Source organism: Dipodomys merriami, unplaced genomic scaffold (genome assembly GCF_024711535.1).
Source record: "Dipodomys merriami isolate MVZ:Mamm:240054 unplaced genomic scaffold, mDipMer1.0.p SCAF_9, whole genome shotgun sequence".
NCBI lineage: Eukaryota > Metazoa > Chordata > Mammalia > Rodentia > Heteromyidae > Dipodomys > Dipodomys merriami.
Window position 1 is genome coordinate 7,844,505 of NW_027206512.1, and position 25,178 is coordinate 7,869,682.

At 41.0% G+C, this 25,178-nt stretch overlaps 1 protein-coding gene across 4 annotated transcripts in view; it reads left to right on the plus strand.

Annotated features, from left to right (window-relative positions):
- The first annotated feature begins 2,939 nt into the window (after positions 1-2,939).
- Positions 2,940-25,178, plus strand: part of Pdgfc (platelet derived growth factor C) — a 222,799-nt gene continuing 200,560 nt past the window's right edge. Inside the window, exon 1 of one of the 4 annotated variants that reach the window (XM_070012373.1) lies at positions 2,940-3,539. In XM_070012373.1, the coding sequence (XP_069868474.1) occupies positions 3,422-3,539 (118 nt within the window). In that variant the 5' untranslated portion in view covers positions 2,940-3,421. The remainder of the gene's footprint in view (positions 3,540-25,178) is intronic. The other 3 variants (XM_070012374.1, XM_070012377.1, XM_070012375.1) reach the window with 3 other exon arrangements.

Consider the following 25,178-nt stretch of genomic DNA (forward strand, 5'->3'; position numbering starts at 1 on the left):
GATCATCTGTAACTTTTCAAGTACAGCCTTCTTGCTGAAATTCCAGGGAGAAAGTAAGTGAGCCCAATAAAGAAAACTGTCAGTCAGTCAAGTATGTTTATTTATTATCCCCCTGTGCCAGGCACTGTTCTAGCCAATATGGAATGATACAGAATAAAGCACAGTCATCACCCCTATAATCTCGTGAGAGCAAATGGATTAAGTCTGCAGACACACACATACACCCTATGTGGGTGGTCAGGAAATCCAACTATGTGAATAGGCTGTAAGCTCAGAGAGAAAACTCCTGATTAGGAAACAAAGAAAATTAGACAGATTGAAGAATAATAAATTATATTACAAATAGTTTAAAATGGACTCATAGGCTCACCTTTTCTGTCTCATTATGTTATTAAAATTGGGAGCAGTCTTCATCACAAATTTATGAAATTCTTTTGAAAGACATTTATTGTGCAAATATGGATTTACACTGATGCTGAGAAACTAAGTGTGAATAAAATAACAAAGTCCATTAAACTAAAAACATCTTATAGTAAAAAAATGAATTTGCAGCTATATACAGCACTCTGAGGACAGAATAAGAACAAATGAACTGGACAGATTTGTAAAGAAAAGATGTCCCTAGTTCAACTTTTTTGTCAGTATTGGGTCTTGAACTCTGGGCCTGGGCACTGTTCCCGAGCTCTTCAGCACAAGGCTAGCACTTTACCACTTGAGCCACAGAGCCACTGCAGGTTTTCTGGTGGCTTATTGGCATGGACTTTCTTGCCCTGGCTGGCTTTGGACTGTGATCCTCAGCTCTCAGCTTCCTGAGTAGCTAGGATTACAGGTGTGAGCCACCACACTGGGACTTTTCTTTTTGGTGCTGAGAAGAGTACCTAAGACCTCCTGAATGTAAAACACATGCTATACCACTGAGTAACACCTGTAGTACCCTCCTGTTCTCCCCCACCCTATCTCCTGCTTTTTGGTGCCGGTGCTGGGGCTTGAACTCAGGGCCTCATGTTCTGGCTTGGCTTTTTCTGCTTAAGGCTAGATTTACAGCTCCACTTCTGGATTTTTGCTGTTTAATTGGAGATGAGAATCTCTTGAATTTCTACTCATGCTGGTTTTGAACCTTGATCCTCAGTCTCCAGTGCAGCTAGGATTACAGGTGTGAGCCACAAGGGCCAGGCCCAATAACCAAATTTTAAGAAGTAAAAGCAATAAGACTAGGATAGTGTCCAAGTAGGGAATGGATGTGATATTTTCGGCAAGGTAGTGCCAGATTTGGTCCAGTAGTACATCCCTGCCCTGGTCTTAGGAACATCCTAGTGTTAGAATGTTGTCTTGGTTCTGTGTCCCATGTCAAGTGATTTGTTTGAATGACTGTTTTTTACAAAAGATAGGAAGACACTTCTGAATGCCTGCCAGAGTACTTGCTTGATATGTGTGTGTGTGTGTGTGATTAGCCCCAAACCTTCTACTCTTTAACAATATAGTATTCTGCCTCTGTTTGTGCCTTCAACACATTCCCCAGGATTTTCTGCTTCTTGATAAGGCAACATGCTCCATTCTGAGGAGGACAGATGCTTTGCACATGGAACCACCCAGGCTCTGCTGATCTGCTGATGTTTATCGTTTTAGACAGTCTCCTAGGAACTTCAGGGCTCAGCACGAACCACACAATGTAGATCTGGGCCCAGGCCACGTGCAGATTTGGGTGCTTTCTCCATCTTCTCAGTACAGAGGCCAGCCCTTCCATTACCAGGGCTCAAGACAGCTTGGTGTTAGGCTGTTTCACAAGCAAGCCTATCATAAGGGCCCCTACTCACAGTCTCTCCACTCTAGGGGGTGGGGATTGATAGTAATATGCTGCCCACCTAGTGCTGAAGTTTTGAAAGGTCAGGGACTTTTGCCTTTGTCACTGCCACAGTCTAAGTGCCCAGCACAGTGAGGGATAAACATAGTGTGTTGTTAAATTGACTGAATGAATGTTATTGTTGAGGCCATTTGTCTTTTACTCCTTCCCTCCTACTTCAGAACTGCAAAGAGGAAAGTTTGCGTCCAGCGTCCCTTGTTCCCGTAGTCTAGAAATGCTGGGCACAAGTGCTATGGGCAAAGGTCCTGGGGAGTGGGGATCCCCTGGACACAGAGTAAGGAGTCACAGCTGCCTAGTAAGGGAGGAGGAGTCCCAGCAAGTTCTTCACTTCTAGCTTTTGCAGCACCCTCCCGCGGCCTAAGTGTGCCTTATTTGGGGTTAGGGGCGACGGGTGGAAAGGAAGCCCGGGCCCTCCGGGTGGGCGGCATTCCTCGCCGCGCCTTCTGGGCTCCACGGGAGGCGTGCCCCGAAGCACCCCGTCTGCTCCAGCACCTGTTGGACGGCCAGCTGGCAAACCGGCCCCCGCGGCGACGCCGACCCCCGGCCGCCCGCAGGACAGAGGCTCAGCCCCCCCCACCTCCGCACCGCGCTGCGCCGCGCTGGTGGGGGGAAGGTGGAGAAGGGGAGGGGACAAGCGAGGTCCTCCGGGCGGCCCGGCCTTCTTCCTTCGGCAGCCCGGGTGGAGACGCCGCTGCGCCCCGAGGTTAGCGCCGACTGAGCGTGGGGGAGGGGACGGCCCGGCCCGGAGTCCCCGGCGTCCCCGACCTGCGATCCAGGCGGCTGCCCGGAGCGGAAGACGCACCCGCCCAAGTGAACTTGGTCGCGCCCAACTCCAGCCAGGTGCCCGGAGCCGAGCGACGGAGGCGGACAGGACCCGCCGCGCAGCCCGCGCGCATGCGACTGGTGAACTGACCCGCGGCCTCCCCGGGCCCCGACTCCCCGCGGCGCTCTCCGCCGCCAACCGCCGCCCCCCACCCCCGGGACCCGCGCAGCGCCCGCGCCGCCTTCTCCCCCTCCCCCTCCGGGTGGGGTGGGGGTGGGGCGGGGAGCGGGCGCCCGGAGCGCCGCATCTATTGGCAGCTCTGTGATTGATCCGACAGCGCTCGCCAGCCGACCTGGCTTCCAGACGGACTCCGCGCGACCCCTGAGTCCCCGGCTCGCTCCAGGCCCCTAAACTGACAGGTGCTCCCTGCAAGTCGCCGGTGACTTCTCGCCGCTCCCCCGCGTCCCCACCCCCTCTTTCCTCTTTCGTCTCCCTCCCTCCCCCCCCCCCTCCAGCCCCCACCACTTCGGCACAGCTCAGGATTTGTTTAAACCTTGGGGAACTGGTTCAGGTCCAGGTTTTGCTTTGATCCTTTTCAACAAACTGGAGACACAGAAGAGGGCTCTAGGAAAAAAGTTTTGGATGGGATTATGTGGAAACTACCCTGCGATTCTCCGCTGCCAGAGAAGGCTCGGCGCTTCCACTCGGGTGCAGCCTTCCCCGGGCGGTGGTGAGAGGCTCGGAGTCGCCGCTTCCCCAGTGCCCGCCGCGAGCGAGCAATCGCCCCAATCAGCCAAATGCTCCTCTTCGGCCTTCTCCTGCTGACATCTGCCCTGGCCGGACAGAGACTCGGCGCGCAGGCAGAGTCCAACCTGAGCAGTAAGTTCCAGTTCTCCAGCGACAAGGAGCAGAACGGTGAGTCTGCGCCCTCCTCCCCCCACCCCCACCGCCGCTACCCCGCTCTCGCACCCCGGCTGCCCGCAGTGCGCGCTCGCCTCGCCGCCGCGTGTGCTGCCCACTAGCCCGCGTGGGCGCCGCCGCGTCTCTCGAGCGCGCAAGATGCGCGCCCCGTGCGTCCGTGGGGACTTTTGCCTGTTGGCCACCGGAGCTGCCCAGAACTTTAGCAGGGGAGCGCGAGTGCTGTGCAGCCCAAGCCAAGGAGCGATTGTGAACGTCAGTGCTACTAGGCACGTTGCGGGGTCGCGCGTTGCCAGAGTTAGAAGTTGTTCAAGAACTGCCTGGAAAAAGGAATCCATAATGAATGAGTTTTGACATGCTTGATTTTAGTCAGAGTGGGTTTTTCTTGGGGGTGGGGTGGGGGAGTGCAGTGGCCAGGGGGACTTCAGGACACCCATCAGCCGCATTCATTGAAAAGGCATCCACTCTTAAGTAGATAAGAAATATTGAGGTCCAGACGCTGCGACGTGTTTTAGGGGAATAAAATATGTCTTTCTTTTGAGCTCTGTGTGTGTGTAAACGTGCCTTTGTGCTTACCTTTCTGGTGGTGTTTTTGTGTGTGTGTGTGTGTGTTAGTGAATGACTGCTATTTTATGTATGTTGGAAACGACTTAATCCCGCATAGGAAATGAGAATTACTTTCAGCTTTTCAAGTGTACCTGAAATGTTTAGAAAACTCTCCAATGTAAGTTCCTCTGGGCTGGGATTGCACAGAGCTGGAGAAAGGCTCCTTTCATAAAGCCAGGGAAGCTTCGGGGTGTGTAATTTGCTTAGCCTCTGAACCCCATATGATTTACATCATTCAATTTCTAAACTCTTTTTCTCTTCATCTACCATTATGAAGTCATTTTTGAACCTCCTTTGTAAATAGAAATTTTAGACCGCCCTTGAAACCACAATGTGAATGTAGGCTGTCTAAAAGTGGAATATTAAACACCCTGTTTACCAGTGGTGGTTCTTACTGTTATTTGAAAAGAAATGGTTCATGTTTTTCTGCTTTCATGTCTGCTGTTGACAATGCAAGAGTGTTCTCTAATCCAGGTAAGATGAACAAAAGTAGCATACCTGGCAAATCCCAGGGTAGTGAACTCTATTTTTAAAGTCATCAGGACTTCTTTCTTTATACATAGGATGTTTTGAAGCTTCAACTCTGGATTTAAATGCGAAAAAGGGCTCAATGTTAAGAAGGCACAGAAAGTTCTAAAGTACTAAAGCTAGATAAAATAAGGCGTACTGGGGCTTTGATAGACATTGTTTGTCTTGGTTTCTTGCATGCCAAGACACAGTATCACATTTATCAGTCAATATTGTTGTGGTTGTTCCTAACCACGTGCTAACGTAGTGGCACATGGCACCTGCAGGCTCCTTGAGCTACTGATCAAAGGGAAGCCTAGAGATCTACCACTAATCACAAGACCAGCAGAGGGCCAGAGAAAGTGATCAAAGGAGCCATAGCACCAGCTGGACCCAGTCAGGAAGCAGATCAGACCAACCTTTGTTCTTTCTTATGTGAAATAAATGCTCAGTTCAAAATGTTGCCTCTTACTAGACAAGCTTTTCCATAGCAACAACAGTGCACAGTTTTCATGGCCTCTGTTTTTCTAGCTCCTTATTCCCATCTCATGTCATCTCTCCCACTGCACTGGCTTGGTATCTCCTAGGTTCTCTTGATACTTGTACTTTCTCCTTCTCCTTGAAATGTTTTCTGTTGTGATGTGCATGTTGTTATCATCCTGTTTCCTGGCCCCAGACTTATCCAGCAGTTTTCTCTAGAGCTTTTTAGCCTTTGGTGATGGGCTAGTTTACTGAGTAGGTTCACACCCTCAAGAGAGGTGAGTTCATTCAGCCAGTGTACACACTTTCTGTTGCCATTAGAGGCTGGTCCATTTCCATTCCTAAGATGTATGATGCTAAAAATAGCCTGGTTGTTTTCTAATCTGTAGGCTATGTTTAGCTCTTGGAGGATTGGCTGGAAGAAGTAGTAGAGGAACTACTCACCTTGTAGTTTTTAGCCTAAAGAGAAATGGGACTAGCCAGCACTAGGGGGCAATATGGAGCTATTTTTCTGCACATGCTCAGGTTGATGTTTGTATGTTAAGGTCCTTGATTGGAGGATAGCAGGTGGGTATTAAAGAAGATCCCCCTAGAATGTGACCATTTTTGGTGAATAATAACAGCTTCTTCCTCTTCTTGGACCTTAAAACTTCCCATTCCCAAGGGGTAGTGATTGATATTTGATGCCTCTGCTGATCTGTTTGATGATTATCAAATTAACTTCTAGCAAGGATACCTCAGAGAAAATAACATGGGTCCAAATTTGTGCATCTTGTCATTTTATGAAAGGTCTTCCATACCAAACACAAATTGGCCTTTTGTGATTAGATGAACATACATATGCTTTCCGGGATCCTTCTCAATTTTTCTAGAGTATTCCGCTCCTCTAATGGTGTTTACTCAATCAAATATCCAAACCTGCTCACTCTTAATATTAATTTTGTATTCTGAATGAAATTGAGTATTAAGATTCTCCAGTTCTAGATATTTTGTATTTAGATTGGACTATGTGGGTATGAGTCAAAACAATTGTTATTTATCTGGATTTTGACCTATTATAGGACTGTACTTTAATGTAAACATAGCTTTATCCTCCAATGTAAACATAGCTTTATGCTCCAGTTCAACCTAAAGTCTCATGTATGCTAGGCAAGTGCTCTACCACTCAGCAAATACCAGATTTTTGTGCTTCATTTTTCACAATACTTTAACCATAATATGGAATTTCTTGGAGCAATTCTGGTCTATGAATCTCCCATACATGTACAGGAAAAACACTAATATTAATATGTATTGCTTTCAGATAGAATGCCTACCACGAAATGAGTAAGATAAGATCAAGATAATGCTTCTTAGTTACAGCCGAATGATTGGTATATACATTCAGAAACAAGAAAACAAAACCCAGTTTATTGTGTCTTTTGTATCCAACCAAAAGAAATGTCAATCATAAGTTATGATGGAGTAATATCTCTTCTACTTTGCATCACAGAGTAGTGATTTGTATTTATCTATCACTTGAGAAATGCTTTTTTACTTTAGGGCTACCTCCAGGTATCAATTATTGCATGCATGCTTTTCTTCAAGGGCTTTTGTGGTATGTGGCTCTATTTGCCATGGGGATCATGGTTTACGAGGAATGCCTTTTGCCTATATTAGTGCCAGCTGTGTCTTCCTACTGATGCAAGTGCTTGTGCCTAACAAAACTGTACCTGGTCCTGACTCCCTTTAGGTAGCAGCTTAAAATTTAATCAACAGACAGATAGTCACATCTTTAAAATAGTGTCTAACAGTAAATAAACTCTGAATGAGGCTACAGGGGACTTTCCTGAAGTTAGTCCATAAGTTTGAATGTTGACCTTTGTGCCATTTATTTTTGTTACTTAGAAACTTTTTTTGAAAGTTCCTCTTGTTTTTCTGCTGCGTTGGAGGAAGAGTTGAGGAAATTGAATAAGTAAAGTGCCATTATATAATGATGAATTCTATTTTTTTACAATGGATTACAAGAGGCTATTCCATTATATGGTAACTTTTTCTCCCAGGCCGATCCTAATTTTCTTTTCTTTCTTTCCTTCTTTCTTTCTTTCTTTCTTTCCTTCTTTCTTTCTTCCTTCCTTCCTTCCTTCCTTCTTTCCTTCCTTCCTTCCTTCCTTTCTTTCTTTTTTTTTGTTGATCGTGGGGCTTGAACTCTGGGCTTGGGCCAGAGTTCCTGTGCTCTTCAGCTCAAGGCGAGCACTCTACCGCTTGAGCCACAGTGCCACTTCCAGTTTTCTAGTGGTTCATTGGAGATAAGAGTCTCACGGACTTTCCTGTATGGGCTGGCTTTGAACCGCAATCCTCAGATCTCAGCCTCCTGAGTAGCTAGGATTACAGGTGTGAGCCACGGGCGCCCAGCGCCAATCCTAATTTTCTATATTTAGCTGGATGACCTGCATATTTAACTCGAAAATGTATTTAAAATATAGAAAAGTTCTATAAGAAGCTTTAAGAACTAGTATAAAATTTGTTCATCAGTTGCAAATGGATTGGATTTTAGAATCAGACTCTAAACTTTGTCTACATGTCATCTTGTAGAGCTTTGTCTCAGTCTCCTAAATCTTAGCCTTGCCTCTTATTTCATCATTCTGAAACGTCCTACCAGTTTTCTTCATATTTGCATCTACTTCTGTCTTTCTAGTGCTAAGATGCTATTTTACCTTCAAACTTGCACATCTTTTATGAAAAGATTGTGTCATTTTGATATATTGAGTTATAATGAATTGAGACATTTATATACTAAAGAAAAAATCTTATTTTTTCATAGGTTTTGCTTTCTATCAAAGTGGTCATAATTCTAGTCTCTTCATTAACTTAACTAATTTTAATGTTTCTGATTGTTTTATTTGAAAGCATGATACATAGCAACAGTAGGTCTATTGTTACCTCAGCCTGCCCTCAAATTCAGGGACCTAGAATGAGGTAAGGGTATAGCTTCTGCCTGGCTTTTGTCCTATAGTTCTTTTAATTGTAACTCCTAAGCATCCATGCTGAGACATGGGGTTTCAGCCCTAATTTGATGCTCTGGCTAAGTTGATCATCTCTCTGTGCTGGTAACACCTTTTTGTCATCTACATTGAATAGGTCACCTCCCAGACAGGTTTTTGTTTGACCACACTCTGTCTAAATTAGATCCCCATCACTGTCTTATCAGGGCTAATTAAGGACATACTACTTACCATGCTTTGATAGTCTTGTTGCTTCTTAATTTGTTCTTCTGTTGTCTATCTATCCTTCTTTATCCACTTCTCACCTCCTCCCATGCTTTTTATGAGCCTTGAACTTGTTTGTCTTGCTCTCTGTAGGACCACAGTCTTATTAATACTAATACTAATATTTACTAATACTATGTGCCAAAGAAGTGTCTTTGGGATTGTTCTGTATGTGCAATACTTTACTAGAGGAAAACATTGGTATCTACTATAACAGTGGGCCTGCTTTAAAGTATCTTTTTGGTCTTAGACTTTACACACCATTTGGCTTTTGTCACTGGAAAATAGACTTGGCAGTGTTGGAATTCACCAGAGTACTTACCAAAAGCATCATGTCACCAAGTAAGCAGGAACCAAGTTTCCTAGACCTGGTGTTACACTCCTACAAAGCACCATTGACATGCCCTTGTGTTTTCCAAGGATGGGAAATTGACATGGACTAAGGACTCTAAGAACAGTGAATGGATGACAAATACTCAGAAATGTGAGTGTTTTTCATCTTTTGCTTTGGGCTCATTTGTACTTTGTACCATGAACAAGTGGAAATCAACGCTAAATAGTGCTTGGGATGTTAGAGCTGGGAAGACCCAAGGTGTCTAAATCTGAGAGTAGAAGTATAGACTTCTGAACAAAGTAGACTTTGTTCAGGTCACTCTTGTAGATTAGTGGCAACAAGAGTAAACTGCTAATGTGGTAACATATTATTCCATATGTTAGAACCACTTAGGGAAATGGAGTTATGATGTCAAAATTCAAACACTTTAATTTTTATTTAAATAGCAGGATTTCTGTATTATGTAAGAGGATTGTATGCTTTCTCAGGTTTTGAGGTGAGATGGGAACAATTGCTCTTGAACAATTACTTGTAAGAACACTAAGGAAAACAGTCCTAGAATAATCACAACTATCACATAGAATGTTTCTCTGGCTAATGTAGTTATTTGTGTTGGTAGAGAAATCTGGCAGATGACTGAAAATGGTTTTTGTAGTAGCATCATTGCTATTACATGTTGGAATCCTGTTAAGCAGGAATGGTAGGCACATAGAGAGTATTCTGGTTTATTAATTGATGAGGAGAAGGAAGATGGTTAAAATTGGCTGGCTTTGTTTTATGAAAGTTTTGTTTATTGTTTAAGAAATAATTTCAACATTTTATGTTGCCAGAAATGTTCATGAGAAACATTATAGGAATTAATTAATAATCATGAGTGTACATTGTGCTTTTCTGAAATGGATTTAATGACAGAACTTCAACATTATTTATCCTGTATTGTATAGAGTATTCACTGGCTGTCAACTCTTCAAGGTCAAGAGCATCAGAAAATAAATTCACAACAGTGGATTTCCATGGTTTGCCTAAAATGGTTATTAGTTTAGCTTTTTAAAAATTTTGTTTGTGGGGGCTGGGAAGGTGGCTCAGTGGTAGAGCCATTGCCTTGCATGCTCAAGGCCCTGGGTTCGATTCCTCAGCATCACATAAACAAAAAGAAAAAAAGCTGGAAGTGGCGCTGTGGCTCAAGTGGTAGAGCGCTAGCCTTGAGCTGAAGAGCTGAGGGACAGTGCCCAAGCCCAGAGTTCAGGCCCCATGACCGGACCCAAAAAAAAATTTTGTTTGTGCCAGGCGCTGGTGGCTCATGCCTGTAATCCTAGCTATTCAGGAGGCTGAGATCTGAGCTTCACAGTTCAAAGCCAGTTTTTTTTTTTTAATTTAATTTTATTTTATTTGAGAACATACTGTACAGAGGGGTTACAATTACATTGGCAGGATAATGCATACATTTCTTACCAAGAATTGCAGCCTCCTCCTTTGTTTATCCTTCACCTCCCTTCCCAGCCTCCCCCCTCCCCCCCACCCAATCATACCCCCTCCCCCCCCACACCGACATTGTAAAGCTTGCTTTGACATGACATTTTGTAATTCTCCTTGTTGCAACAGATCCACCTGAATCCTTAAACGACTTGTTTGTCCCCATCTCCTCCACATGTTATACTGACATCAAATAAAGTGAAAGCGGGGGTTACACTGTGGGGGAGGGACATACAAAGCAATAAAGAAATAATCTTATAAATGCATTAGAAACACATGCATGAAAGAAATGAAAACATTAAAATACATATTTAAGGGTTTGTTTTCCTAACATCACATTATCTGACCTTTTCCGCTTGACTCATACCTATACTAGATATTGCAAATAAGGGAAACCATGGGACCTATGTTTCTTTGAGCCTGGCTTACTTCACTTAATATAATTTTTTCCAAGCCTCAAAGCCAGTTTTATCTCCAGTACACCACTCAGAAAACCGGAATTGGCCCTGTGGCTCAAGTGGTAGAGTGCTAGCATTGAGCTGAAGAGTTGGGGAACAGAGTCTAGGCTCAGAGGTCAAGCCCCTTGACCTACAAAAAAAAATTGTTTGTGAAGCTACTAAATCTTACACAAAAATGAGCTAAAAATCATAAAGAGGAACTGCAATACTGCCTTTATTATTAAAACTAAGTTCAGAGTAGTAGTTTTGGTATCATAGATTCATTTTTCCATTTCCTTCTTGAGAATACATTATAAATTAGCTCCAGTAGCTTGGTCTGTCATCAGACTTGGCCTTACACTTCATGTTGTCCTGAGTCATTTCTAGTTACTTGGACCTAGGAAGGCTCCTTTTTGTACATTTGCAGATGTTTCTAACCCATACCATCTTTGCCAGACTGGTTTCACTGCTTTTGCTTTTTTTTGTTTCTGAACTATGATGCTTTTGCACTGGGTTATATCATTTTCAAATAAGAGCTGAGTCACAGCATGTATCTTAGCCAAATGAGATGTGTGTTGCTCCTTAAGAGGAGCCATCATCTCAAACCACACAAGATGCATAAATATAAGTGTGTCCAAGGAACAGAAACAGCAAGGATACAGGTTTGTGTGGCTGCTGTGTACAAGGTGTATTGATAATACAGCTAGAATCAGCAGCATAAACATGAGACCAGCTCTATTTGGATATATCATTTGGGAGTAAGTAGATGAGTCTCATATCTTTGTGCAAGCTTCAAAACTCCCAGGAGTTCCTGTTAGGGGTGACATTTGTGCCCAATGTTTGCAGATAGTATACAGTTTATCTGCAGACATCCTGTGAGGTATTCACAAACACAAGCTGAGTTCCCACAGCTGGTAAGTGTTTCCATCTGATTCCAAGCCCAAACTTGGAGGCAGGTGTTTCTTCGTTTATGTGTTAAATGGTCTAATGTTTTAGTAGGATATTGTTTTCATTCAGCAAATATTTATGAGTCTGTGCTTTGTGCTAAGCGCTGCCTTGAATCTAGGAACATGAAGAAGAGAAGATGTACTTCCTGTCTCTCTTACCCCTCCTTTTCCTGGAAATAAAATTTCGCTATATAGCCCAACCTCATTTTGAACTTGCGATCCTCCGGTCTCAGCTTCCTGAGTGCTTAGGACTGAGTGTGAGAAGGATAGCAGTAATAGTCCATTCGTTTTGTGTTCAAAGTTCTTTGGGAACGTAATGCCCATTCCACTTCAGAACTCACTGGAGTTAAAGCCTTGTATTTAAAGCCCTGCTGTTGTTTGCAGTGAGTGATTCTCTTCTGACACCATCAGCAGTCATTTGAACAAAAGAAAGTGATCTTCCAAATTAAGATTCAATCAAAACTCCATTCTTTTTAGTTATTTTCTAAGCAGGTAGAGGGTTCTGCTTTGGTGTGTACATAATTAAGTACTGATGGCTAGAATTTTCTTTCAACCACTAGGCATGTTTGGAACTTCGGAACTGGCCAGAAGCACAGGCTACACAACCTAGGTTCCAACACATAGGTTAAGACTCTGGCCACATTAGTCTCTATTGCCTTCTTTATATAAACAAAGAATATTCACAGAATAGACGGCATGCAGAATGAGGCTGGGTGAGGGAGCAGGAGGCTGATAAAAAAGAGAGACAGCTCCCAGCATGCCAACTTAGTATAGTGAAGCTATTGCATTGCAAACAAAGAAAGGGCCTTAAGGTCCTTAAGAGAAAAGGCTTTCAAGTTTAGGGGACAGTTAAATTCTTTAGTCAAATGATGGTGTCATTTCTCTAATGAGTTCATTCTAGTCGCTTTTATACATACAATCCTGGTAAACACCTTGTCATACTTACGGAGTGGAAATGCCAGAATTCTCTTAGTAAATATGCTCTCTTGGATAGCAAGCCGTTTTTTGAAGCTTATGCTGTTTGCATTCTAGGAAATCTTTGCTCATGAGTGGATATTACTTTAAGCATCTCAGTGTTTAAGCACAGATAGACCCTGTAACTTAAATCAGCCAGGCTGGCTTCTGCACCTGCCTTTGGAGTCACTACAAAGAGGAGAAACCATCAACAACAGGAGTGAGACTTATGTCTAATTCCTGGGACTTATCTCATGTTGTCTCTGCAAGTTATTTTTGTTGGCTATTTATAAGGACATCTGTCCTTTAAACAGTCTTTTATTTTCCACTAAGGAATAAATCACAGCTTGTTTCCCACACTGCTACACACAATCAGACTCTGGGGTGACTAGAAAAGTATGATGCGAGTTACTAAAGCATTATAGTTTCTTTTCCAATGGCAGCAGGCCATATTTAAAACCAGCACACTAAAAGGGAACATTTACTTAAAATTTGAATAAGATAGGAATAAATTAGAAGAAAAAATACTATTTTCTTACTGGAAATATCTATGTCTGGAAAAGAGAACGAGTCTGGTGTTTGTTTCTGATTTATTATACTTTAAAACAAGATAACATAGCAAGTAGGGTGTCAATTGTTTAAGAAAGGAGGGAACATAGCATTGATCTATAATAACTCTTTGTAGAGTGTGATATGTCATCATATTGCCCATTCCGAGGACAGGTAACAATCTAGCTGAGAGCCAGGTGTAGCTCAGTGGTGAAGCATGTGCACAGCATGTGTAAGGCCCTGGGCTCCATCCTTAGCGCACCAAAAATTGCTAAAATAAATTGACCCAAATTTTGGGCAGCAGATCTGCACATTAGTAGGTCTGAATAGCACAGATCTGCACATTTATGGCCAGAGATGGAGATATTTTAGTGGTAGAGTGCATAGTTGTAGTGCATGCCTATTGCTAATAATGAAATAGGATGCTTCCTGTGTAATAAACAGCAGTGTCTCCATTACTATACACATGACAGCTGACTTTGTTTTTGGTTATATAACAAGATGTATGAATCTTGGAGCTCTTCACAGATACATGTTGTCTTGGTGACACAAAAGATTTGAGCTTTTAAAAATACCAGTCTCAGGAATATGGGATATAGTTGTGTAGAGTAAACTGTATCTTTTCTTGTTGGTTATTTGGGTGAAAATTCTCTCGACAGATTTTTAAAAATCAGAAGTGTAAAGATAAGGTTTTCCAGGTGAAAAAAGGTCAGGCTAGGACAAGGAGAGATATGGAGTCTGGAAATTGAATTGATAAATGCTAAATAACCTCTAAAAGGGAGCTTTCTTTTTTGTTTTCTTGAGAATATTAGCAGGCATGAGGCTTAAAGGAATGCTGGAGTGTAAAATTAGAAATTAAATCATTTCTCTGCGTTCCTAGAAAAAAAAATGTTTTTCTTCCTGTTGGAAAATGTATTTTTAATCTATACCGATAACTTTTAATAGGCATCCGTTGGGTAGCACATTAAACTAACTGCTTTAAAATGGTTTCCTTTTAGAACTAACATTTAGATCCCAGGAAATCAATTAGGGTGTCTGGATTTCACATTTCCTTTGGAGTCTTCCTCTGCAGATCTTTCTGGATTGTTGACCTGCCATAGCTAACACTCAGAGGTGCAAATCTTCTGGAAGGACTGCAAACCTCACACTTTTCTTTGGAAAATGGAAAAAAGGGGTACTTAGTTACTATATCTGCTGAACCTCTAAATGGCATAAAGCACAGGAAATACTTTTGGCATGTGGGAATGTGTGGTGTTTCCAAATGACAAACATTGTTCTGAATATGTCCCCGGTAGTGGTGAATTATATGAGACCACGTCCATCTAAGGAAGGCTTGTTTAACTAGCTTGTGGTTCTGGTGCTCATTCAAACACTCTTAAACAAAATAAAGGGAATGGATGTAATAACTTCTTTATGGAAAGGCCATAAAAAGCTACAGGGCCATGTAAACAAATTGGGTCATTTAGTAGATGTTTAAGTGATAGATTTGCAGTCCAAATTCAGGGGTGTGTGTGGTGTTTTATAGGATAGCGAATGTGTGCTATGTTGAGAATGAGGTCAACACTATCTGTTGGTTGGTTGTGTACTGGTTTGTTTTTGTCTATTGCATAAAACCTGCTGCTGCTATCATAACCTACTGTTGCTATCATATAGTGAAACTTAAAAATATGCCTAAAATGTTGTGTATTTATAAATGTGGTCAACTTAGGAAAATGGCTAGAAATCAGTTTTTGAAAACATGTGACTTGACCTGCCTTTTGATCACACTGGGTTCTATTCCATGAAAATACAATGATTGAAAGTAAAATTGTCCTTCTGGGTTCAGAGATGTCTAAACTACTGTAAAATAATTACTCTGGTTTACAAAGTAGGCTCATTGCCACAACTCTGTAAAATAGAAATCCAATGGCAGTTATGATTTGCAGTCACTAAAACTCTGCCCATCTTGTAAAAAAAAAAAAACTATTGTAACCAGTCTCAGGTGACATTCATTTGTATTACTGGAGAAGAGATAATAAGTCCTCTCTCAAGCCATCTGCTGAGTAGAGCCTCGTTATTGCTTCGGGGGATCAATTTACCTTCTCTGAAATTGGGCATGAGGCTGTGCCATACTAATCCAGTAAGTGGAGCTGAGATGGGAAAATGAAGTCCAAGGCTCTGCACTGTAGAAGTGACAATAAGGAATGATGGAAACTGGAAGTCCATTTGGAAATTGAAATGAGCAAAGGATTCTTAATAATTTCTACATCAATACCATTTCTTCATTCAGTGGCTCCTTTCAATCCTAGACGGCTCATTTGCTTTTTAAAGGGAATTCTTGTGTAAGAAAGTTTTAGTAAAAATCAATTGGCCTTTCTGAGTTTCAAAAGCCAATGGATCACATCATCCTGGCAACCTGAAAGTGCTGCTGTGGGAGTTTGGCAGCAGGAGTAGCAACAGCTTTGACTCCACAGGCTTCACAAACAACAAACAATGTCGGATATTATAGTTCCTGTGTAATGTGTGACATGCCGTTTACCTAAAAACATTTTTTCAATGATTAATTTGAGGCTAGATGGCCTACAGTTAGGAAAAAAAGACCTAGTCACCCCTTTAAGTTGGGTTCTGTGTGAACTAGAAAAACACTTCCCACTTTTGCCTTATTTAGCTCCTGTGTGTATGTGCTGTTCTCTCTAAGTAAACTCTTAAAACTGAGATGTACACCATAGATGAACACTAATAAGAACGCTAATTCCTACCTCAAACAATGAGGCCTTGTGGAAAAATGCAAAATCCAATTTGACTTTGTGCCAGTTAGCTTTTTTGTCACTGTACAAATAATTGGTATGGTCAGTTGGTTGCTGTGGGATGTAGAGTTCAAACCTTTAATCTTAACTACTTAGGAGGCAGGAACCAGGATAGAAAAGTTCAAGACACCCCCCACCCCCAAAAGGAAACCTAAGTAATAGAGTATCTGTCAATGACTGCATGCAGTGATGTATTTCTATTCCCATTATCCCAGCTATAGGAGAAACATAAATAGCAGGATTGTCCACAAGGCTTGCCTGGGCATAAAATAAGATCTTATCTCAAAAAAAAAACACACAAAAGGAGGCTGGCAGAATTGCACAAGTGGTAGAGTGTCTACCTAACAAGCTCCAGGCCCTGAATTCAAACCCCAGTACTAGCAACATAATGAAAAAATGAAAAAATAGGAAAAGGATTATTTTGGATCCTAGTGTTCCTAGTTCCAGCTCATAACCAGGTTGTTTCATTGCTTTTTTTAAAAATAAGTTTTTTATTGTGAAAATTCTGTACAGAGGGGTTACAGTTACATGAGCAAGGTAATCAGTACATTTCTTGTCCAGCATTGTTGTCTCCTCCTTTGTTTTTCCCCTACCATCCTGTCCCTCCCACCTCCTCAACTACAGCGCCCCCCTCTCCCCCACCTAAATTGTAAAGATTTTTGACATAGCATCTTGTACATCTCATTGTTGCAATGGGCCAAGCTGTATCCCTATTTAAACATTTTGTTTTTTCCCTTCCCCTCTCCAAATTATACCAATATCAAATACAGTGAAAACAGAAGTTATACCATGGGGGAGGGACATACAAAGCAACAAAAAAAAATCACATGATACCTTATAAATATGTTAGAAACAATAGCAAGGAAGGAAAAAAACCACTTGTGTCCCTATCTTGGGGTTCATTTTGCTTAACATCATCTTATCTGAGCTTTTTTGTTTGTCCCAGACATATACTAGTTATTGCAAATAAGGGAAACCATGGGACCTGTGTTTCTTTGGACCTGGCTTACTTCACTTAATATAATTTTCTCCAAGTCTTTACATTTCCTAACAAGTGGGGTGATGTCATTCTTTCTGATGGAGGCATAGAATTCCATTGTGTATATATACCACATGCCCCTGGTGGGGGTTGATCCTCAATGGCCAGCATGCTCAGGGAAATAAAAGAGAGGAAGAGGGGGCTGGGAAGATGGCTCAGTGGTAGAGTGCTTGCCTTGCATGCCTGAGGCCCTGGGTTCGATTCCTCAGCACCACATAAGCAAAAAGAAAAAAGCCGGAGGTGGCGTTGTGGCTCAAGTGGTAGAGTGCTAGCCTTGAGCTGAAGAGCTGAGGGACTGCGCCCAGGCCCAGAGTTCAGGCCCTACGACCGGACCCACAAATAAAAAAAATTAAAAAAAATAAAATCTTAAAAAAAAAAAAGAGAGAGAGAGGAAGAGGAGTCTGGAGTCCTATAGTCCCCTTTCAAGTGAATGTGCCTGTTTACCTAGCTTCAACTTCTTAGACATTGTACAAATTCTCAAATGCACCATGGGGACTAAACCTTTACCACTTGGGCTTTGGGGGAACACTTATGATGTGAACTTTAGGGGCATTAGTTGCTGCCTTCAATTCATGTGTACTCAAAGAAGAAAAGATAGTTGTATTAGTGTTACACAGTGGTATGGTTTTGATGGAAGTTCATAGAAAGTTTATTTATAGCTGTGCCATTAGAAGAGGGAGAGGAAAGTTGTTAGTAAGGGCATACTTTGAAGGGCCCTGGGAATGTGCAGCTTGAATCTTCAGATCCAGATATAGAGGAGGATTTTAGGAAATGGGAACTTGTTGAGTAAATATATAGAGAAGGAAATGTGGGGAGATCAAATTATCTGCACTGTAGTTTGCTTTGCAGGTGATCTCAGAAATAGGTTCAATGAGAGTCATTTGAAATTGGAGGCACAAAAGGAAGACTACTGATGCATTACTTACATTAGAAAATAACAGTGAACTTCATGATCAGTCCTTCCATCACAGCTATTAAGTCAGCCAAATGATGAGTTAGGTCTGATTCTTGGAGTACGGATAGAGATAGAATGAATGTTGCTGGAAAGCAGAAAATGAAGTTGGATGGAACAAGGAAAGTCTGCATGAAGAAATCCCCAGGAAAAGAAGCAGAAAAGGGGAAAAATCAGCCTTTTGGTAGGTAGTGGGGAATGACAAGAAAGAGACAGAGAAAAGCCATGGAAATTAGTCCACAGTGTAAAACACACCAGAGATATGGCAGTATGAGGATTTTCAGATAGTGTCGGATTTTTTGTGTTGACAAAAAGCCCAAACAAATTGAACTTCAGTGCAATCAGGGTGGAGAAATGAAATGATGGTGTAGAAGATGACCAGAAACATGAAGAGATCCCACGTTTCTATGAAGGAAAAATACTGACATGGTTTCCAAATAGAGGGAAAGAAAGGAAATATGTGGTTTTCTTTGTTGGCTTAATTTTTGAGGCTATGTGGAGAGCCAGAGGAGAGGAAGCAATTACTATGTAGTGAGAACATTTTTATACAGTTGCTACTGGAACACAGGTAAAAATGTAGAACATAAAAACAGCATAGCAAATTATAGAGCAAGAACTGAGCAAGCCTAATAGAGGAATTGCAATTAAATATTGAAGCAGTGAGCGTTGAAACAGATGTGATGACAGGAGGAAATGAAAGGAGTTGAGGGGAAGTTTCTGTGGTTTCCCACCAGTGGAGTTGATAAACCCCTATAATAATATTGAAGCCAGCCTAACAACTACAGAAGTACAAATAATATAAGGAAAAGTTGCCAAATTAGGTGTTTTGGCTTGGGTAATCCATCTAGAAGGCTAATGAGATGATTAGTTTGGGATATAGGTAGGTGAAGGAAAGTGGTTTGGTAGGCCTAGAAGATTCACAAATGAAGTATCAGAAGGTATAAACAATCACACAGTAAACAGTAGCTCTTAGACCGGAATGAAATGTAGAAAACATGTGTTAAAAAGGTAAATCTAAGCCTGAAGTAGCAAGACTTAATACCACAGAATGACTATTGAATGACTTCTATTCTCTCTTTTTGAATCTGATATCTGCTCAACTGTGCCCTGAAAATTTCTGACACATAGGAGGAAACCACTAAAAAGTGATGTATAATTTTAAGCAGTTATTTTTTCAAGAGGATGCACCTCCAAAAGTTGTTTTCCAGGTACATTTGTGGAGGAAGGATTGTGTGTGCTTGTATAATCTCTTATAACAGCTGGAAGGAATTTGTTTCTATCCAAACCAAACAAGTCCATCTATGTTATTTATAAAATGTATTGGGCAAGCGAATCTTCCTGTCATTCATGGTGAATATTCCTCTAGACCTTGACTTTTTTTTAGCTCAGTCTTAAGTAGATATGGAATTTAAGAGACACTTCCAATTTAAATATCTTTATAATTCAGAAACAGAAGTGCCTAGTCCTTTGGAACAGTTCAAAACTGTGAATATGACAGCCTTGGATCTCCACACTCCTGACCCAGATTGACTTCTGACTGGAGGCTATGTATTACAGGAGTAGGGAACATCCAGCTTGGTGGCTAAATAAGGCCCAGGGAATAATTTAATACTTGACAGGACAGATTTGTATGCTTCTCATTGGCTCTTGTCAGCTATCCCAGGTGGTCTGACTTATTGCAGTTTATATGGTTCTTCGATGTTGTTATAAATATCCAAATGGCCTTTGGCAGAAAAAAAGGTTCTCTATCATTGGAAGGATTTGGCACTCATCAGTTTGGCATTCAGCATTTCCCTCGAAAGTCTCTACCTAACTACCAGCTGTCTTACTGTCCTTCTTCTGACAGGTACCTCTGCTGGTACCTACATTGTGACATTTGAATTTTGTCCTGCTGTCTAGTGAACACATATGTTGAGAATGTTTTCCGATTCTTATAGTCTGGCTTACTCTTAGCACTGCAAGTCTGAGAATGTAACTTAAACCTAACATTTTGTTCTGTCTTGGCAAAAATTCAAAAGATATAGTCTAGCAGATTAAACAGCCTAGAATGATTGTAAACCTAATAAGTGAATATTGGCATTTTTATTTTGTAGAAATGTTTGTGATTTTTGCAGTCTGATGCTGCTTAGCTATGGCCTGAATAGTGGCAAACATGTCCTTAGCCTATCCTCTGTGAGCAGGCTTTCCAGTCCCTTTTCACCCTAGTAAATAATTTATAAGGAGATTACCACTTGACAATCATCCCACAGTCTAGCCCTGGTTGGGTACACTCCAGTCAAGCTTGGATGGGTGTCTCTCCCACTGGAAAGTACTTACACATTCCCCGCCCCCTAGGATTCTACTCAAATATGAATTCAGATTTAGTTGTCCTGGGTGGGGCTTGAGAGATGGTATTTGAACAAGCTCCCAGGGGATGCTGATGCTCTGACTAAAGAACAAACCTATGCACATGGAGGCTCCTTTGACATTCCAATAGTCTGCTGTGATTTCATCTCAGCCTTTTTTTGTGAAAGATGCCACATAGCTGACAGACCTTTGCTCACCATGGACTGACCTCTGCTCACCATTGCACTTCTTGGACTCATTTGTGTCCCCATAGAGATCAAGTGCTGTGTGTGTGTGTGTGTGTGTGTGTGTGTGTGTGTGTGTGTGTGTGTGTGTGTGTCTGTGTGTGTCTGTGTGTGTCTGTGTGTGTGCTTCATGCTTGCCGTGATAGGCAATAGTTACCCTTGGAATGCTAACATAACTGCAGTCTGTTTGACTTCAGGAATGCTAGTGATTCTATTGAGGCCACTATCTAAGTTAGATCTTAAAGGATAAAGAATTATCAGAATAGGAAGAGAGAGAGTTCTCAGCAGAAGGCAGGTGAGGAGCTCATGGTTTATTCAGAAATCAACTCTTTCCCATGAGAATTAGGACTGAAAAATCCTAATTTTGAAGGGTGAGCACATATAGATGTGCTTTATAAGATCAGGCACCAATGAAGGACAGAGGTGGACAGGTGATGTTTCCAGCCATGCCTGATAACATCATTAAATATTTATTTAATAATCAGAATTATTTTTACTCATTCTTTTGACATACTTATTTCATATTTCTATATAACTATTTTATCATCTCATAGTATTTCTTTAACTTTACTGAGTAAAATTGGCAAGTGAAAATTGAACGTATTTAACAGAATACAATGTAATGTTTTGATACATGTATACATTGTGAAATCATTACCACAAACCAGCTAATTAACAGTTCATCCACTCACATAAATTTTGTCTGGACAACAAACTTATTTCATAACTTTTATTAAAAAGAAATTTTTATTTTGTATTGGCTCTTTGATTTTCAAAAGATAGCATTATTTGGATTGTAAAGGACTAAGAAACTGGAGCTGGAACAGAAGTTTAAAGGTCTGTACATGTATAACAACCCAGCTGCCTGAGTAGGTGGGTTTGTTCGGTAAGGACTGTAGTGTGCAGTGGAGTGGAATCCTTCACTGTGTGTGTTCAAAGCCCACCTGTGCTCAAAGCCAAGCCTGCATGGTGTGGTGACCCCACCATTTTCCTCAGTATGTTATGTCTCATGAGATTGCCAAATTGTTAAATTTGCATACATATGTGTCTTCTCTCCTACAATTTTCAAATGCTAGATTATAAAATGCCAGATAACCTTTAACATAGAGCCTTATACAGTAGTGGATCTTTGGAGTGAAAAGAAAACAGCCTACTTAGAGCCAATACAGCCTGTTCTCTTGTGGTGTTGGCATCTGGGATCATAAATCATTGTTCAAGTTCTTTCAATGGTCATATGTCTTATTTCACAACCAAGAGATACAAGTAGTGTCTGGATTTATTTTGAGGAACTAAACGGGAATACAGAGAAGGGCCTCCCTCTTTCTGCTTAGACTGAGTAAAATTAGTGTGCAAAGAACCTGATGGGCAAAATTATAATGATGACTGCTTAGAATTATTTCCTCAACAAGAAAGCAGACATGTATCATTTCCAGGAAAATTATTTTTAAGCTAGGAACATTATGATAAACTATTATTGCAATTAACTTATTGTAGAGATGAACCTGATGATAACGTCCACATTCAATAACTTTTAACTTGATTCTGTCCATAATTATTTTGACTTTTTAAAGTCACTACAAGAAACAGTTTTATTTTTCTTCTTGGAAATAACATTGATTACTCCTATCATATTATAGGTAAGTAGTCCTTAGCTCTGGCATATGGACAGAATAGAAGCAAACCCTGGAGAGAAAATGCAGAAATCATGGCAGGAAGTACTTGTTCAGTATGCCAATATTTATGGTGTCACAACCAAATTAAAACCATACCTTTTGTTATTTACATAAGTGTGGTGGCCAGATTGTACACATTTATGCCTGTGCTTCTCAGTAATTGAAGGACCTGGAGACCAAGTCATTCATTTTCACATCTATTTTCTTTCTTTATGGGGAGAGTGAGCTCTCTTCATTCTTGTTTTTACTTGAAGTTAACCAGAATTAAAAAGACTTTTATGAGGAATGAAGAATGGCTTTGTGCTTTCATATATTACTGTATTTAGGCAATTGTATCCTGAATTCTTAGTTTCTGAGCTACGAGGAGTTAAATGTTCTGACTGTCCACAGTGAGTATGGATTGTTACTTGAACAGTTGAATAATTTTCAAACTTCATATCTCGTGCTTTATTTTTGGTTTCATAAAGCTTGAGTTTGATCCCTTTGAAAAAACACACATACATAATTTTGGTAAGAAGACATTTTGTGTCTTTTTATAGCAACTTTAAAAATGTTCCCATCTGGTAAAATTTTAAGAACGAGAAAACTCCAGAAACATTGTCAGAAGCACATTTTTTCTTTGCTTTTACAAGACAAAGACATTGAGTAATCTACATTACAGTAACACTATTATGCACTTGTAGAGCAACCTAAGTGAAAAAGGTAACAGGAAACAGAAAGCCCACGGATTGGGAGAAGATCTTCACTAGCCATACAACGGACAAGGGTCTCATATCTAAAATATACTTGGAACTCAAAAAATTAAATCCCCCAACAACAAATCCTCAAAGAAACAACTGCCCAATAAATAAGTGGACTAAAGACTTAAAGAGAACCTTCTCTGAAGAGGAAAGGATGGCCAATAGACACATGAAGAAACGCTCAACCTCTCTAGCCATAAAAGAAATGCAAATCAAAACAATACTGAGATACCACCTCACCCCAGTTAGAATGATTATAATCAAGAACTCTAATAACAACAGATGCTGGAGGGGATGTGGACAGAAGGGAACGTTACTGCATTGTTGGTGGGAATGTAAACTTGTTCAACCACTTTGGAAAGCAGTATGGAGGTTCCTCAAAAGACTCCACATAGAGCTCCCCTATGATCCAGCTATCCCACTTTTGGGCATTTACCCAAATGTTTACAAACAAGACCACACTAAAGCTACCAGCACAACTATGCTTATTGCAGCATTATTTACCATAGCTAAGATATGGAACCAACCCAGAAGCCCCACAGTAGATGAATGGATCAAGAAAATGTGATATATATATACACAATGGAATTCTATGCCTCCATCAGAAAGAATGACATTGCCCCATTTGTTAGGAAATGGAAAGGCTTGGAAAAAATTATATTACGTGAAGTAAGCCAAGCCCAAAGAAACATAGGTCCCATGGTTTCCCTTATTTGCAATATCTAGTATATGTCTGAGTCAAGCAGAAAAGGTCAGATAAGGTGATGTTAGGAAAATTAACCCTTAGATATGTATTTTAATGTTTTTTTCTTTCATGCATTTGTTTCTAACTCATTTATAAGATTATTTCTTTGTAGCTTTGTATGTCCCTCCCCCACAGTATAATCCCTGCTTTCACTAAATTTGATGTCTGTATAATTTGTAGAGGAGATGGGGAAAAACAAGTCGTTTAAGGATACAGGTGGACCCGTTGCAATAATGAGAAGTACAAGTTGTCATGTCGAAAATGAACTTTACAACTTTGGTGCGGGGGGGGGGGGGGGGGGGAGGGGGAGGAGAGGAGAATTGGATAGGGGGGCGGGGGGGGAGGCTGGGAAGGGATGTGAAGGGTAAACAAAGGAGGAGGCTGCAATGCTTGATAAGAAATGTACTCATTATCTTGCCCATGTAATTGTAACCCCTCTGTACAGTATGTTCACAAAAAATAAAAATAAAAAAAACCTTTGTTTCTTGGGCTGGGAAGGTGACTCAGTGGTAGAGCGCTTGCCTTGCATGCATGAGGCCCTGAGTTCGATTCCTCAGCACCACATAAGCAGAAAAAAAAACCAGAAGTGGTGCTGTGGCTCAAATGGTAGAGTGCTAGCCTTGAGCTGAAGAGCTGAGGGACAGCGCCCAGGCCCAGAGTTGAGGCCCCATGACCGGAACCTCCCCCCCCCAAAAAAAAGAATCTTTGTTTCTCACAGTTTCACGATTTTTTGTTGATTTAGGTATAAAGAGGATATTAGAAAAATTAGATATTTAGTAAAAGCTCTAGAAGAATCTTTGCTTATTTTGAAATTCAGCAGATTCTTACTTGTGCTAAGTACATTGTTCTATGCTATGCTAGATAGGGCACATTTTATTTTCACACACATTTTATTTTCACACACATTGTACCACCAAACAGTTCATATGACTGTGGCTGTGACTACTAATTTTGGGGAAGGAAGTCTAAGGCAGAAAAATATTCCGGGGAAGAACATTTATCCTATGTATTTAAGCATTTCACTGGAAGTTCCTGTACTATGAAAATTTATGCTTGGAATGGCCCAGAGGTTTTAAATGAAGAACACCACTGGAGACTGAGTTTATTTCTGGACTTAGCAAAGATTTAACCTGATCCTTTTTGCCTGAGGTAGAAAGAAAGGACTTTAATCTTTCTAACCAAGTGTAGCATAGGTCTCTAGGTTCAATACTGGCTAAATTGAGAAGGACTATTCCAAGCTGGTTGTTGAAGAGAAGTAGGAGGTGGCTTGTTTTCTTTGTGGAAAGCATAGCATCTACTGTATTTGATAGAATAGGATCTTGGTGCCCTTGTACCTGAGATCACTTAGGAGTCCTGCTTACCATCTACCTGGTGCAGTATCATAGGTAAAACTTTCTATTTTGTAGGTGGCTCAATCAAAACCAAACACATTGAGAACACTACAATGTATCAATCACAACTTGAGGGGTAACTAGTGACTTCAAAACTTAGAAAATGGAATATAAAATCTATGAAGTCTTTTATTTGGTTTTCCCTTTCACTGATCTGTCTTCAGTACCTAGAATATTGTGATAGAGCAGTAGGTGCGAGTTATCC